General features: G+C 43.9%; 1 protein-coding gene across 1 annotated transcript; it reads left to right on the top strand.

Annotated features, from left to right (window-relative positions):
- The first annotated feature begins 13,582 nt into the window (after positions 1 to 13,582).
- LOC115662721 (uncharacterized) lies at positions 13,583 to 16,197 on the top strand. Its single transcript, XM_030584829.2, has 3 exons — positions 13,583 to 14,356; positions 14,685 to 14,800; positions 15,922 to 16,197. The coding sequence occupies exons 1-3, from the start codon at positions 13,829 to 13,831 to the stop codon at positions 15,923 to 15,925; spliced, it is 648 nt and encodes a 215-aa protein (XP_030440689.2). The 5' UTR covers positions 13,583 to 13,828; the 3' UTR covers positions 15,926 to 16,197.
- The last annotated feature ends 379 nt before the right edge of the window (positions 16,198 to 16,576 follow it).

Genomic DNA, 16,576 nt, shown 5'->3' with positions numbered 1-16,576 from the left:
TCCTGGATCAGTTTGTAATCGTGTTCATAGACGATATCTTGGTATACTCACAGAGTTCCGCCGAGCACGAGTTACATTTGGAAAAGGTTCTACGGACTTTAAGGGAACATGCACTTTACGCTAAGTTCAGTAAGTGCGAATTCTGGCTTCATCGTGTAGCGTTTTTAGGACATGTGGTATCCGGGGAAGGAATTGCAGTGGATCCGATGAAGATCGAAGTCGTCACGAATTGGCCGAGGCTGACAACAGTAACCGAGGTTCGGAGCTTCTTGGGTCTAGCAAGTTATTACAGACGCTTCGTGGAAAGGTTTTCGACATTAGTGACACCATTGACGCAGTTACTAAAGAAGGAGACGAGGTTTAGTTGAATGGACGGATAAGTGTGAAAGGAGTTTCCAAAAGTTAAAGCAAAGATTGACGACCGCGCCAGTATTGACAATCCCATTAGGTCTAGGAGGATATGAGATCTACAGTGACGCATCGCTAAAGGAATTGAGATACGTGCTAATGCAACACGGAAGAGTAGTAACATACGCATCGTGACAATTGAGACCGCATGAGCTGAATTATTCGACTCACGACTTAAAATTGGCCGCGATTATCTTCGTTCTTAAGATTTCGAGACACTACTTGTTTGGGGAGAAATTTCAGATTTATACGAACCATCAAAATTTAAGGTACTTATTCTCACAAAAGGAATTGAACATGAGACAACGTCGTTGGATGGAACTCCTTAAGGACTATGACTGTGATATTCTGTATCACCCCGGAAAAGCTAATAAAGTAGCGGATGCACTGAGCCGGAAATCGAGCATCGCGCATATGATGGTCAAGGAATGGACTCTGTTGGAGAGAGTTCGGGATTCAGAGTTTAAGTTTGAAGTGAGTCATGTCTCAAGTCTGCTTGCCGCATTGAGGATTGAACCGGAAATCCATACTAAGATTAAGGCTTTACAATCGACGAACCCAGAGATTCAGAAGATTCTGAAAATGGACGTCACAAAAAGGAAATCGGACTTTCAGGTACCCGAGGATGGGATTTTGAAGTTCCGTGGACGGTTGTGTGTGCCAGGTGATGCAGAACTGAAGAAGGAGATTTTGTCAGAAGCTCACCGTAGCAATTACAGTATTCACCCGGGTAGTACGAAGATGTATCAGAACTTGCGACAGCATTATTGGTGGAACGGCATGAAAGTGGATGTAGCCAAGCACGTGGCTAAATATTTAACATGCCAACAAGTGAAGGCGCAACATTGCAAACCGGGTGGAATGTTGCAGCCATTGAAAATCCCTGAGTGGAAGTAGGAACACATCACTATGGATTTTGTAATGGGATTACCGAGGAGCCAGAGGGGTCATAATTCAATTTGGGTGGTAGTCGACCAATTGACAAAGTCAGCACATTTTCTGTCGGTGCGAAAGGACTTCGCCTTGGAAAGATATGCTGAGATATACGTGCGACAAATAGTCCGTCTTCACAGAGTGCCAGTGACGATTACTTCAGACCGTGATCCTAAGTTTACTGTCACTTTATGGAAAAGTCTTCATACGTCATTAGGAACGAAGTTGTAACAACCTGAATTTCGATGTAATTCCGGAATCAATAAAGTTGATGCTATTTCGCATTTCATTTTAGTAAGTCTCGCCCAGAGCTGATCACTCTCGGGATACTAACCAATGGGGTATGGCTAACTAGGAAAATGGTACGTGGACCAAGGGCCCGATCACGAACCGAGTACCGATCTTGAGAAACGATGAGGGAATATTTTGGGCCAACGTGGGCCGATCTTAGGAAAAGTGACGGGTTTGGTCTGGCCAAGGCCAACGATGTACAAACGGATCGCGGGTGAGTCCGCAAGTCCGAGAGTGCACGTGGCCAACCGGGCCCGAGCTTGAACCGAACGATCGTGACCTCTGGAACTAATGATAATTCCTCTCATTCTCTGAGTGATCGGGACCGTCATGACTCGGATAACTCTAGGTCGATACGCGTAAACCCTAAACAGCCGCCCGTTAGTGAGAGACCCTGAAATTGAAAGTCTAGCGAGTTTTGTTCACGGAATTGGCCCGGATTTCGAGGTCGATTTTCGACGGCTTAAGAGACTATTTTTGGGAATCTAACGTCATATCACGCTGGCCACACACATTTGGAGTTAGTACGAATAAAAATTGGAATTTCGGTCCGGGGGTGAAAAATTACGATTTTGCCCCTCGGGACGCCAGCGTCGTTTTTCGAGGCCAAATGAGGTTATTTTTCGAGACCGACACCATTTTTGGGTGGCCACGCTTACCAGGAGTCGTTTTGGACAAAAAGTGGAATTTCGACAAAAATTGGAAAAATAATATTATTTTATTCCCGAAACTTTGCAGTCAGTTTTCGAGGACTTAAAAAGTGAATTTCGCGATTCCTACGCCATATTATGTTGACCACGCACATATGGAACGCGTATGTACGAAAATTGGAATTTTGACCCGGGACCGAAAAATTACCAAAATGCCCTTGGACCCATTTTTGGTAATTCCGAATTTTAAATTTAATTAGGGGACTAACCAAGGTGAGTTAGGGCTAAACCAGGTCTGGTCAGCTTGGGTTAAGGATCAATGACCATTTTAACCCTAAATTATTGGATATGGATTAATCTTGGCCATTGGATCAAGGGCAAAATTGTCCAAATGGCCAAGATTTTGACACTTGGACTCCACTTAGATCATCTTTGACCTATTTGACCAGACCCTCTCTCTCTCTCCTCTCAGCCTATTCGGTCATTTCCCCCGTGCAGTTTCTTCTTCTTCTCCGTTTCTTGTTCTCAGCCTGCTTTACGCATTTTACGGCACTCGTTCACGCCGGAACAAGCACTGCCGAGCCGCCGGCCGCCCACCAGCCGTCGCCACAAAGACCCTTTGGACCTCCCTCTCACCTGTTCAGCCACCACGCCCGGTTTAGTCCGAAACAGCCTTCTCTCTCTCTTTTTTCTCTCTTCCCGTTCTGCAAACAGTACCGCCGGAGCTTCGTCAGAGCTCCGATCGCCGTTCCGTCGAAGCCCAGACGTCCAGCACGTCCGTACGTCCCCGTATGTCACCGTCCATATGGTGTCCGTACGGATGTACTGTAGCTGTCCGTACACCGTCGCCGTACGCCGTCGCCGGAAACGTGCCGCCGGTTCTACTGTTCACCAGTAATCGGCCGCCGTTCCTCGTCGTCGTGGTCCAAGATTAAGTGAGTAAAATTCCTAAACCCGGATTAGGACTGATAGTGCGTTTTTCTGGGACCGGTTTAGGGATGCTAGTACTGGCAGTGAAAAATATTGTGTACCGATTGATAGGAATTATTATCGGGAAAATTGTGGTGAATCATTGAGGATTTATTGGGGAGAGTAATTAGATTAAATGACCAATTTAGGAGCCCATTAGAAAATTACCGGGTACGTAATTTGTACTTAAGTGTGATTAATTGTGTACTGCCATGTCGCTTGTTGTGTGGCTGATTATTGTGGTGTGCGATTGGCCACTGTTTGGCTTGCAATTACTTATTGATTTGTGAATCGCACGTTAGGCCACACGGTATTAATTGGGCCAATTGAGCACGTGTTGTGATAGTGAGTGTTTGAATTATGTTGGTGCTCGTGGTGCATTACATTGCATAACATGGACACGCATTGTGTATGCCAAGAGTGAGGCATGTGATGAAGTTGTGCGAGAATGCGTGTCTGCCATGAGCATGTGATCACCTAAAATACCCTGAAGCGTTTTATGCTGGGTTCAGATAATAATGAGTTGTGTGATCACCTAAGTGCCTTCGGGTCGTGACCTTCGGGTTGATACCATCCTCATGCACTTTGAAGCAGGACGATGCCCGGTACGTCCGGAAGGCGACCATCCTCATGCACTTTGAAGCAGGCTCTGGTTCGCAAGGAGAACAGTGTTGCGCCTCATGCACTTTGAAGCAGGCTAGAGACACTGGGCCAGATTGGTTGCTGCGCCTCATGCACTTTGAAGCAGGCTAGACGCACCGGGCCGTAAAAAAATTAATGACTCGAGTCGTAATAATAATGAATTGGGCAAGTGTGCCAATGTGGGCCAGTGGGCCGGAGAAATGCGCATGACATGTCGACGACATTTGCATGCATGAACATGCATAGACTAGCATACGAAGGTGTAAGAATCAGTGCATGAGCATGTGATTGGCATACGGGTGATCATGCGTGCCACGTATGTGCCATGATTATTATATGTTGATCCGTCTAACCTGCAGGGTCTGAGAATGGTTTGATTATTGTCGTGTTGTGATTATAAATATTTGTTTCCGGTCAGGAGATTGCATGCTAGCCTAGCCTAGGTTTAGGGGTTGAACTCACTGAGATTCGTCTCACGGTTGTGTAAACCGAAACATTTTCAGACCCCCAGCAGTAGGATGCCGAGGTCACCACCTCGTTTTGGAATACCGCATTTTATCCAGCAGTCGTCGAGCATGCACCCCGGTGAAGACGGAGCAGAACGGAGAAGTGGCTGTTTGGGTTATTCCCAGCTGTTGGTGTTTCCTTTTTGGTTGTCGTGAACACTGTAAAAAGAGTTTTAAAATAGTAATATAAGTATGTACATATTTTTTGCGTTGATCGTTGTTTATTGGATGGCTATCCTTGGCTCATATTGTAATTGTCTGGGTTTGTTTATTTTATACTTTCACTTGTGCTTGATATCTGTATGGGCGTGGGTCGGCGACGCTTCCTGGGACGTCGCAATTTATCGATCGAAGGTGGGATGCTCACGCTTCGTGGGGTACGGGGCGTGACAGAAGTTACAGTTTAGCACGGCCTATGATCCCCAAACGGATGGCCAGTCTGAAAGGACGATTCAGACTTTAGAAGATATGCTGCGGGCATGTGTATTGGATTTTAAGGGTAGTTGAGAGGAACAGTTGCATCTGGTTGAGTTTGCCAACAACAATAGCTATCAGCATAGTATCAGAATGGCACCATTTGAAGCGCTATATGGCAGAGCTTGCAGAATTCCGATTTGTTGGGATGAAGTTGGTGAGAGGAGCATCACGGGTCCAGAGTTAGTTCAGCAGTCAGTCGAAACAGTCAAGGTGATTTGGGACAAGCTTAAAATCGCTCAGAGCTGCCAAAAGAATTATGCAGACCGGAGACGTAGGCCTTTGGAATTTCAAGTGGGGGACCACGTTTTCCTCAAAGTATCGCCGATAAGAGGATTGTCACGGTTTGGCAAGAAAGGGAAGTTGAGTCCGAAGTACATGGGTTTTATTCGAGGTCTTAGAGAGAATTGGTACTTTGGCCTATCGTCTCGTACTACCGCCTAATTTGTCCCAAGTTCACAACGTATTTCATGTGTCTATGTTAAGGAAGTATAAACTGGATCCGTCCCACGTGCTGAATTACGAAGAAATAGATGTGGACGACAGAGTGCCGTACGTGGAAAGGCCAGTAAGGATCGAGGACAGAATGGAACGAGTGTTGCGGAACAAGACAATTCCGATGGTCAAAGTAATTTGGGAACATCATGGAACCGAAAGTGCGACATGGGAAAGCGAAGAGTTGATGTGACATCAATACCCCCATTTGTTCGAATAATTGGGTTGGGTTGTAAATTTCGAGAACGAAATTTTTGTAAGGGGGAAGAGTTGTGACATTCCAAATTTCGACCCATTTTTGGGATTTATAAAACGTGTATTTCGTCGGTGCGCTTATAGTTAAATCTCGCCAAGAACTGATCACTCTCGGGTTATTTTTAAATTTAAGATTTCGCTAAAATCGCATTCGGTCGAATTTGGCCGTTATTTAGAGCTCGAATTGTGGTGTCAAATTTCTCGAAGTTTTGTGACGAATTTAATTAGACGGTGTTGATATTATTATGGCCGGCGCCGATATTGCCCGAAATTGGTGAAAAGTGAAATTTGGACTGGGTGCGGATTTTGACTAGTAGACCTCTCTCTTAATGTATTTTAGTTAGTGTTTTTGGCCTTTTCCTAATTTATAAATTAGGATTTTTCGTGCACCGTCGGATCGACTTCGAGTTTGAACGTTGGCCATTAGATCACACTCATTGAGCTGACTCTCTCTCTTTCTCTCTCTCTCTCTGTGCGCGTCCCCTCCCCCCTGCGCACGTCCACTCCTCCCCACTGCCATACAGACCTACTCCTTCCCTCTCCCTCTCTCATCCTTTTTCTTCTTCTTCTTCTTCTTCTTCTTCTTCCTTCTTCTTCCTTTCTTCGCCCCAGCTTCTGCTCCTCCCCTTCTTGGCTCACCCGCCCACCGCCGTTCATCCCAGCCGCTGCTCTCCGGCCGTTCTCCTTACGCCACTCGCCGCCGCGCATCTCGCCGCCAAACAGCCGTTCCCCCGTTGCCGCGCATCTCATTCGCCCTTTGCTCGCCAGCTCGCCGCTCGCTTGCTCGCGGCTCGCCTGGTCGAGCCCGTCGCCACCACTGCTGCTGCTGCCCAGCCACTGCTCGCCGTCGCCGTCGCAGCCAGCTCAACTAGCAGCTCGCCTCCGCGAGTCTTGCCGCCCAGCTCGCTGCTCAGCTGCTCGCTCATCCCGTCGTCACCCAATAGCCGCTCGTCTCGTCGCCGTGCCGCCCAGCTAGCCGGCCAGCTCGCTCACCAGCCAGCCTGGCCGCTCGCCTAATTCGCCGGCCAGCTCACTCACTAGCCAGCTGGACCGCAGGCCTGCTCGTTCGCCCGTCGCTATTGCCGCTCACCTAGGCGCTCGCCGGCCGCCTACCCAGCTCGCCGTCGCCGTCGGCCGCTCGCCCAACTCGCCGGTCATGTCGCCCAGCTCGTTCAGGCCATCGCCTGTCCGCCTGGCCGCTACCCCGGGCCTTAGCCGAGCCGTCCCAGCCAGTGCCCTTGCCGTGCCGTGTGCCCAGCCACTTACCGGCCGCTCGCCAGTCCACACGGCCGCTCGCCCGTCGCCTGGCCGAGTGCCCTGCCCGGGCCGAGCGCCTCGCCCGTGGCAAAGGGCCGTGCTGAGGCCTTGCCCGTTGGCCTGCCGCTGCGCCCTCGCCCGCGCCGAGCCCGCTGTTGCCTCGACTGACCATTTGGCCCCCTTGCCAGTTTTCCTTGGGCTAAAACTTAGATAAGTGACATCCTAATCCCTACTTAGTACTTTGGGTATTATTAGACTTGTTTAGGGGTTGATGAGTGTTGGTTTAGTGACTAAGTTAGGTATGGATTAGTTAATCGAATGTGATTGGTTTATGAATTATGTGGTGGTGATTTTTGTGGCTAAATTAGTGATTGATTGAGATGGGTTCAATGACCGGGTTGTCGTGACATTTGTGAGAGAAATCAATGCTTGAATGTGGCCGACTTGAAGGTTGGGTTGGTGGGCTAATGTGGTGAGCATAACTTGAATTTGAATAGTATGACGTGTTAGATTAGTATTGGCAAATTGTGTATGGCGTATGTGCATGAGGAATGTCCTGAGGCGTGGTTACGCGGGTGTGGCTAGAAAGGCAAGAAATGACTTGAGACGTAGTTACGCGGGTCGAGGGAAATGTCCTGAGGCGTGGTTACGCGGGTGTGGCTAGAAAGGCAAGAAATGACTTGAGACGTAGTTACGCGGGTCGAGGGAAATGTCCTGAGGCGTGGTTACGCGGGACTGATCCCGGATTAATCGGAGGGCTGGACCTAAGGCATGTTGACGCGGATCATGGTTAGTTAGTTGGATATGCATGCGAAATGTGTTTGGTTGAATTGAGTGAATGTACGTGGTTATGGCGCTCGAGTGTTTATATTATGTTCTTGAGCTATTATTGCATTATTGTGATTTGACTAATGCGCGGAGTTGGCGTGTGATTTGAGGTGAGATAAGTGTGCATGGGAATTCTATTATGTCGATTGCTAGATTGCATGTTGGGACTCGTTTGGGTACGCATTGGCCTAGGTGGGGTTTAGATTGTCTGCTTATTGAGATTTATTCTCATTGCTGTAATGCAAACCATTTCAGATCCTCGACCCCGACCTTGATCATGCCGCAACCTCGGCGTTTTGGGGTCTCTATGCATATGGTGCATGAGGAGACCGAGTATCCAGTAGGTCCACATCAGCCTTATATTAGATACCTCACTACGGTTTGGATAGACGTAGACCTAGACGACTTGCAGCGTCACACTTACTTGGCCTGATTTTACCGTGACGGGTTGGAGTTAGTTGGCCCAATCCGGGGTTTTGAGGGACAGCAGCACGACAACGAGGATGCCGTGGATTGGGAGCCCGGGGACATGTATGCTCCTGATGGTGAGATTCTGGACTTTGAAGATTCCCCGGAGAACCCTGGTCCCGAACCCGAGCCCGTACCAGAACCTGTAGGGCCTACGGATCTCGAGCTCGAAGAGGAATTTGAAGAGCCCGAGCTTGTGCCAGAGCCTATGGAGTCCGAACCCGAGAAGGAGCTGGGTAACGAGGAAGAGCCGATCGAGGTCAACTCTGATACGGAGTCGAAGTCTTCAGGGTTTGATTTAGATTGGGTGCCGTAGGAGTGTTTGGATACTAGGCTTATAAGCTTTTGGTAGAGCCCTTTTTGTGTAACCAGCTAGTCTACCTTACCACCTGTCCCTTTTTTTATGATAATGGTGGATGTTAACCCTAGGAACTTAATGTTTGATTATCTGGCCGAATGTTGTAAGTGACTGTTTTCCATTGCTATGAAATTATTGTTTTATGATGTTATTATCCCTCTGTCTTTGTCTATTGTCTGGGTTGTTATATTTCGCTTTTGCTTGTGTATTCTTGTGGGTATTTCGTCTGGGTCGGCGACGTGTCCTCGGACGTCGCGTTCGATACGACCGTCGTAGGGATGTCGTGAGCCCGTTAGGGTCCAGGGCGTGACAGAGAGTTTGGTTTCTTGAGTTCTTTTGAGTTCAAACTGTTGAGTGTTAAGGCGGCCCATCAAGTTCGACATACACAACCAATGAAGTTTCTTTGTCAAAGATATAACCATCAAAACTTCAATGTTCTCTCCATATATGGTTAATATAAACACAAGATCTATGCCGAGAGCACACTTCTACTTCAATGAAGTTTCTAATGCTCTCAAAGTAAAGGAAGGAAGCCACGACTATCCTAAGAATGTAAAAACTTCAGAATCACTAGAAGTTCTCTTACTATCAAACTGGCATTTACAATTCCACCCTAAATAAATGTATATTTACAATTTGAAAGATTAGTCCTCTTCATGAAGATCCCTATGCATTAATGCAATGCTAATGAAATACCCATACATTGCCACAAAAGATGGTGAGGATATTTCATTTTGAACATTGTTAAGGTTATGTATGAGGATGCATCCCTGAGGATAGTTATATCAAAGCTTGAAAAGTAACGGACACCAATTTAAGCAGGCAAGTGAGATTTTCCCATATTGGGGAGACAATTTTGTTGTCATCTTTCTCGTGAGAAGGACTTGGAGCATTATCAAGATGTATGACTTTTCACTTTTTAGGACCCTTTATCATGGACCTTGTTAATCACATTAGAATTGAGATATTTATGAAGGGTTTCTCAAGTGCTAAAAATGCAGCGGAATTTATAAACCAAAACCCTAGACAGGATCTATGCGTATATTGAAATCTAAATAGAAGTTCGACATGTACTTTTTTGCAGATCGAAGGTAAATTGACAATCGATTGTGTCTGAATTAGCGCTCCAAGTATTGCGCCTCTACCGGTATCCATACACACGAACGGAAGTCTCCAACGATCCAAGTGCTAGCTAAAGATCTTGGATTTCTTTTTCTTGATCGCCTTTGACCTTCGAGACTCTCTGAAAGATATATGAATAGAGAACGATTCTCTTCGTATTCTCTTGAAGGCGTTTTTTCTTAGGGTTCTTTTTACCCACACGCTATATATATATTCATTATCTACACGAATTAAAAGAAGTAGGGCCGGGCGATTTGGGCCCGCCAAACTGTCCACTTTTAATTATACGTTTAATTGTTATCTCATAACGTGCACGACCGCATAGATAAGATGAATAGGAGAATAAATTAAAATCTGCTTCTTATTTTAAGTAGATCCCGGCGAACAAAAAATATTAACTTAGTTTGTTGTTGTGTGCAACCCTGTAGGTTCACTAAACATTAACAGTGTGCTCAAAACCCTTTTTGGCCCACAAGTCATAAGCGGTCTCTAGCAAGACATTATGACTACCTAAGTATAGTGAATGTCGGTTTTCCGACACAACCTAATCCGCAACTAATATTAGAGTATCAACCTTGATTGATTCCTAGGGCAGACCACTAACAATTTATTCCTTTCCTTATCAACTTGAATTGTTCCTTGTATACATTGGATCCTTTTAATTTTTGCTAGACCAAAAATCGTGCAAATTCTTCTCTTCCACATTGGATTAAATATTTGTTCCACATCTTTGCTTATTGCCACAAAATTTTACATTGCACTGCCAATCTTTTTTTTTTCTTGTATTGATTAGCTCGGTCGCTTATAATTTCAGATTTAACATAATTATGATCTTTCTTTAGATTCTGGATTAATCTTAGTTTAGCATTGTTATATTATTTAAGAAAGTAATTAAACCTCGTTTAGTGCTAGAGTTTTAGGTTCTTAGCATTGTGTGTTTATAATTTTTTTAAATTTTTAAATTTTGTTAGTTAGATGTAGTTTAGTTGTAATTCTAACGTTTTAGTTTGAACTTTGTGCCACGTCCTTAGTTCTTTTAGTAAAAAAGACATCATTTCGAGCAACAAACACTTTGTTCTCTGATGAATTGTAAAAGTAATATCCTTTCGTTTCTTTAGGATGTCCCACAAAGAAGCACTTATCAGATTTGGCTCCAAGCTTATCGGAAAGTAAACGTTTTACATAAGCTTCGCAACCCCAAATCTTTAGAAAAGACATACTAGGAACTTTTCCTGTCCACATGTCATATGGTGTCTTCTCTATAGCTTTTGATGGACTTCTATTTAGTGTAAATGCGGCTGTCTCGAGTGCATATCCCCAAAAAGATAATGGAAGATCTGAATGACTCATCATTGATCGAACCATGTCTAACAAAGTTCGATTTCTCCTCTCAGAGACACCATTCCACTGTGGTGTTCCAGGGGAAGAGAGCTATGAAACAATTCCACACTCTTTGAGATGGTCATTGAACTCTTGGCTTAAATATTCTCCTCCTCGATCAGATCGAAGAGCCTTGATACTCTTGCCAAGTTGATTATGTACTTCATTTTGAAATTCCTTGAACTTTTCAAAGGAGTCGGATTTATGTTTCATCAAGTAAACATATCCATATCTACTGAAATCATCGGTAAATGTAATGAAGTACTGATAACCTCCTCTGGCTGTAGAACTTAGTGGTTCACACACATCAATATGTATAAGGGCCAATAATTCTTTTGTCCTCTCACTTTAATTAGTAAAAGGAGCTTTTGTCATTTTTCCAACTAAACAAGATTCACACGTATCAAATGTTTCAAAATCAAATGAATTTAATAGTCCATCACTATGAAGCTTGTGAATTCGTTTTTCGTTTATGTGGCCTAATCGACAATGCCATAGGTAGGTTGGATTCAAATCATTAGATTTAAACCTTTTTGTATTTATATTACAGATTGGCAGATCAAGATTTAGAACATATATCCCATCCATAATATGGGCGCTACCATAAAACAATCCATTAATATAAAATAAACAACTATTGTTCTTTATATCAAAACAGAAACCTTCCTTGTCCAAACAAGAAACAGAAATAATATTCCTATGTATAGCAGGTACATAGTAGCAATTATTCAGTTCTAAAATCATGCCAGAAGGTAAAGCTACATCATATGTTCCTATGGCTAATGCAGCAACTCTTGCTCCATTTCCAACACGTAGTTCCACTTCACCTTTTGTAAGTGTTCTACTTCGTTTTAGTCCCTACACATTCATATAAATGTAAGTACCACAACCAGTATCCAATACCCATGAAGTAGAACTAGTAGTAACATTTACTTCTATAACATAAATACCTGAATCAGAAGTCTCACATCCCTTTTTCTTCAGATCCTCCAAATATTTCTTGCAATTCCTCTTCCAATGTCCATTCTTGCCACAATGGAAGCATACTGCATCAGCAGTTGGACCCGGTTTAGTCTTGGATTTGGGTTTGGGCTTAGTGCCCTTGCCCTTACCCTTGACCTTACCTGGCTTCTTAAAGCCTTTCCCCTTTTGAACCATGAGAACATTAGGGGTAGGGTCCTTCTTGATATTCTGTTCAGCAGTTTTAAGCGTCCCATGCAGTTCAGTCAAAGACTTATTCAGATTATACATTTTATAGTTCATAACAAACATGTTATAATCTTGAGGCAATGACTGAAGAATAATGTCAGTAGCCAACTCTTGACTAATGGGAGAGCTCAGCCGCTCCAGGTTTTCAATATAACCTATCATCTTTATGACATGTGGGCTAACTGAGCTCCCACTTGCTAGCTTGCACTCAATTAAGGTCTTTACCGTCTGGTACCTTTCAGTGCGTGCCTGCTCCTGAAACAAATTTTTCAGGTTCATGATCATATCATAGGCATCTACGTTCTCAAACTACTTCTAAAGGTTTGAGTTCATGGTAGCTAACATTAGACATGATGCATCCAATGCATCATCTTTATGCTTCTGACACTACAAAAAAATGAGGATTTAGCCACGAAAATTAGCCACGAAAAAATATTCGTGGCTAATTTGCTACGGAATTTGTGACGAAAACTAAATTCGTGGCTAATTAGCGACGAAAAAATTTCCGTAGCTAATTTGCGACAGAATTTGCGACGAAAAAAAAATCGTGGCTAATTTGCGATGAACAATTTTCCGTGGCTAATTTGCGACGGAATTAGCAACGAAAAACAAATTCGTCGCTAATTAGCCACAGATTTAGCCACGAAAATAAAAATAGTCGCGAAAGTGAAGAGAGAGTTTATTTTCGTGGCTAATTAGCCACAGATTTAGCCACGAATGTAAAAAAAAGTAGGAAAAGTGAAGCGAAAGTTTATTTTCGTGGCTAAATCCGTGGCTAATTAGCCACGCATTTTGCCACGAATTTATTTCGTGGCTAATTAGCCACAGATTTAGCCACGAAAATAAAAATAGTGGCGAAACTGAAGAGAGAGTTTATTTTCGTGGCTAAATCCGTGGCTAATTAGCCACGAATTTTGCCACGAATTTATTTCGTGGCTAATTAGCCACAGATTTAGCCACGAATGTAAAAAAAAGGAAAAGTGAAGCGAAAGTTTATTTTCGTGGCTAATTAGCCACTAATTTAGCCACTAACGTAAAAAAAGTAGGAAAAGTGAAGCGAAAGTTTATTTTCGTGGCTAAATCCGTGGCTAATTAGCCACGAATTGTGCCACGAATTTATTTCGTGGATAATTAGCTACAGATTTAGCCACGAATATAAAAAAAATCAGGAAAAGTGAAGTTAAAATTTATTTTCGTGGCTAAATTCGTGGCTAATTAGCTACGAATTTAGCCGCGAATTTTATTCCGTAGCGAATTTTGCAACGAACACAGAAGTTCGTCACTAAATTCTTTTATCTGCCCGCCCTCACCCCCCTCACCCCGATTCTCTCTCTCTCTCTCTCTCGGATCCCCCTCGCTGTTCTCCCTCCCTCTCCCACACCCCCAAGCCTCTCAAGTCGCCCTGATCTACAAAATCCAACCTCTAATTTGCTTGCGTCTTCGGCGAATTTGATGCCTCATCGTCGTGAATTCGCAGGTCCGATCCCGAATCCGACGCTGCTTCTTGCGGCCTCCGGCGATCGCCGCACGCGTCTAGGGTTTTCCTGACTCCAAACCCGATCGATTCGGCGGCGCTTCCGACGATGGATGGCAACAATAGTCCCCTCCCCCTTCTCCCTTTGTTCTCGCCTCTCGCCGGTGGTTTCCGCCCCCTCGGAGCTCGGAATCAGTGGTTTTCCGGTTCGTTATCTCGAGTTTCTTCCAGCGGTTCGCCTGAATTCGGCGAGGTGCGATCGAGATTCGCCATGGCTAGCTCCGGCGATGGAGAGAACGGCGAGAACCGCCGGACGCGACTGGACCGCGACGAGCCCGACGATCTGTCGTCGATCGACGCGTCCTCGGTGGAGTCCGGGCCGAGCTCGAGGGTCTCGAGGGGGGTAGCCGAGGAGATTGGGATGGCGGAGAGGCTGACAGACGTCTTCATCGGGGGAGGCGACGGAGATCCGTTGATGCACGGCGGAGCGATCGGGAGGATAGGGTTCTGCAGTGGCCGCAGTGCTCGATATGCAAGTGGTTGGGGCTGCCGCGCGGATGAGAGATTGAAGCCGTTGTTGAAGTCGAGTGAGTCGAGCAGCGCGGCTGCGGATTGGTTGTTGGCTCACCTCAGTCAGGTACTTATTGTTTCGATCCAGATTAAGTGTCTATCTGGCTCGAAGCGTTAGGGTTTTTTTGCTTATTTCATTGCCTAAGGATTGATTTCGAGATAATCGCGGCGTATGTAGCATGTATGGCTACGTTTTGGTGGCCTGTGAGGGGTAAACGCTTTACCGTGCTACTGATGATAGGGAGTCTCTTTTCAATTTTAATTTTCGTACGGATGGTTCAGAGTCCCTTATGAGATATTGCATGATTGGACCGTTATTGAGAAGGTTTGGGTAATTTGTTCAAGTTGTTGTTTGATTTTGGCTTATTGGATTTGCTTTTGTTTTTAATCATCAGCATTTCGAGCCTGCAGAAGTTGGAATACTGGCCATATGCTTTTGCATGCCACTTGTTTCGATTCGAGTTGGCAAGATAGACAAGCAAGGGACTCTTCTTTGCCCCACATCAACAAGGTAAATGAAGTTCGATGCAGATCGGTTTCGGATTCTTGTATGTGAATTGTCTCGTTGGCTTGTGAGCAACTTAGTTTGGTTTCTCACGATGAGTTGCCAATGTTTTCCGGTAATATACATAGTTCAGCTGCAGACTAATTTTATCAGTGGTGCTCATTGGTTTACTATTAGAATTTTGTTTGTTATCAAGTGATTTTCCTTTACGTTTCTCAGTTGCTATATGGATGATTATAATTTTTGGAAGTTTAACAAGCTTAGAATTGGCTTTATTAGGAGTTGTATTGTTTGTGTTCTGATCTGTCGCATTTAAGTGGCGCATTTTCTGTCTTGTATCTTGTTCCCTTCATCTGGAGTGTAGTTCTTGTAAGCTTTCATTTTGTAGTGCGAGTGCGTACTATGTGTTTTGATTGAGCATTTGTTAGTTTTGTGTTTAGAGAACGGTTCTTCGTACGATTTTTCTACAATGTTTAAGGAGGAGTATGCTTGCTGTTTTTCTGTTCCTAGAGTTCCTTATCCTCATTATTTCAAATTTGCTAGTTTTTATTGCCATTTTGTGTGGTGGAGTTCGTCTTTTGGTTCTTATTACAGCTAGCTATGTAATGCTAATTGTGGGCACCTCATCGAGAGATCATGTTGTCGCTTCTTTGCAAGCAGCCGAGTTTAAAATATTCTAGATGAAAGTATTTGACACATATTGATATACCAAGTAAGTTTGTGTAAAGTAAACGTCGATGCTTTGGACCGTAACAGCTTTTTTGTTTTTCGATGTAGTTCTCTTCTTGTTGGAATTTTTTGGATACATATGGATATAGGTATTGATGGCGATAATATTGGCGATGGACAGTAGTTTATGTTTACCCTACTATTTTCTCTCTCTTCATAATGGGAGATTTACCCTCTTGACAATTATGTCATAGCATCGAGTCTTCGAATTGAGCGGTTCTTGAATGTCGTTTGTGAGATTATTTTCCAAGAAATGGTGGATATTACTTGAATAATATCAACTTTGCATATAGTCCATGATATCACTGGAAATAATCTTAAGTTGAGGATTTAATGTTGTAGCTTCTTGTTGGTATCCATGTTCATTCTTCCCAATAAATATGTCTTTTGACTTGTAGGTGAAGTGGGCGTATCTTATTATGATCTCTGAATTAAGGGGGAGTCAAGGTAGTTTCATGCTCCTATATTATCTTGTCGACTGTTGCTTTTTGAATGTATATAGGATCTGAATTCAACAAGTAGAAAATGTTAGTGACTATTTTTGTTCTTATGCTTGTCATTTAGGTAGGTCTCGTGACACTGTAATTCTGATCTCATTAAGTTCTCTTCAGTCAATTGGTTGTTATTGTTTGCATTTGACAATTAATAGTTATGTGAACTGACTTTTTATATTACCCTCCGAATTTGTCACATTTACATCTCCATTTCCTTGAACATAGATGGTACTTGCTGTTTATATCTATGTTACCGAATGGTACTCATTTCTGGAACTGCTTGGTCTTTCAACATATTGTTAGAATTTGTGGAGTTATTTCGGATGCTTGAAAGTCATGCAAAGGAAATACCTTTTGTAAGATGTCCTAGAATTAAATCATAGGTGCAGCCAGAATAAGCATGTACACACAAGGATGCAGTTAGTTACATGATGATTCTTTTAGGTCTAAAGTTACCTAAGAAATTTAGCCAAAGTCAAGTATTGATATACACGGCAAAAAAAAAAAGGACTCGAGATAAATCCATTACATATGTGATAGGCGATAGATAATCCCATTT

Source organism: Syzygium oleosum, unplaced genomic scaffold, assembly GCF_021117445.2.
Source record: "Syzygium oleosum isolate NSW1041296 unplaced genomic scaffold, Sole_v2.1 Sole_v2.10, whole genome shotgun sequence".
In the NCBI taxonomy this organism is placed as follows: Eukaryota; Viridiplantae; Streptophyta; class Magnoliopsida; order Myrtales; family Myrtaceae; genus Syzygium; species Syzygium oleosum.
The sequence above is the reverse complement of the archived record's forward strand: the minus strand, read 5'-3'. Positions and strand labels throughout refer to the sequence as shown.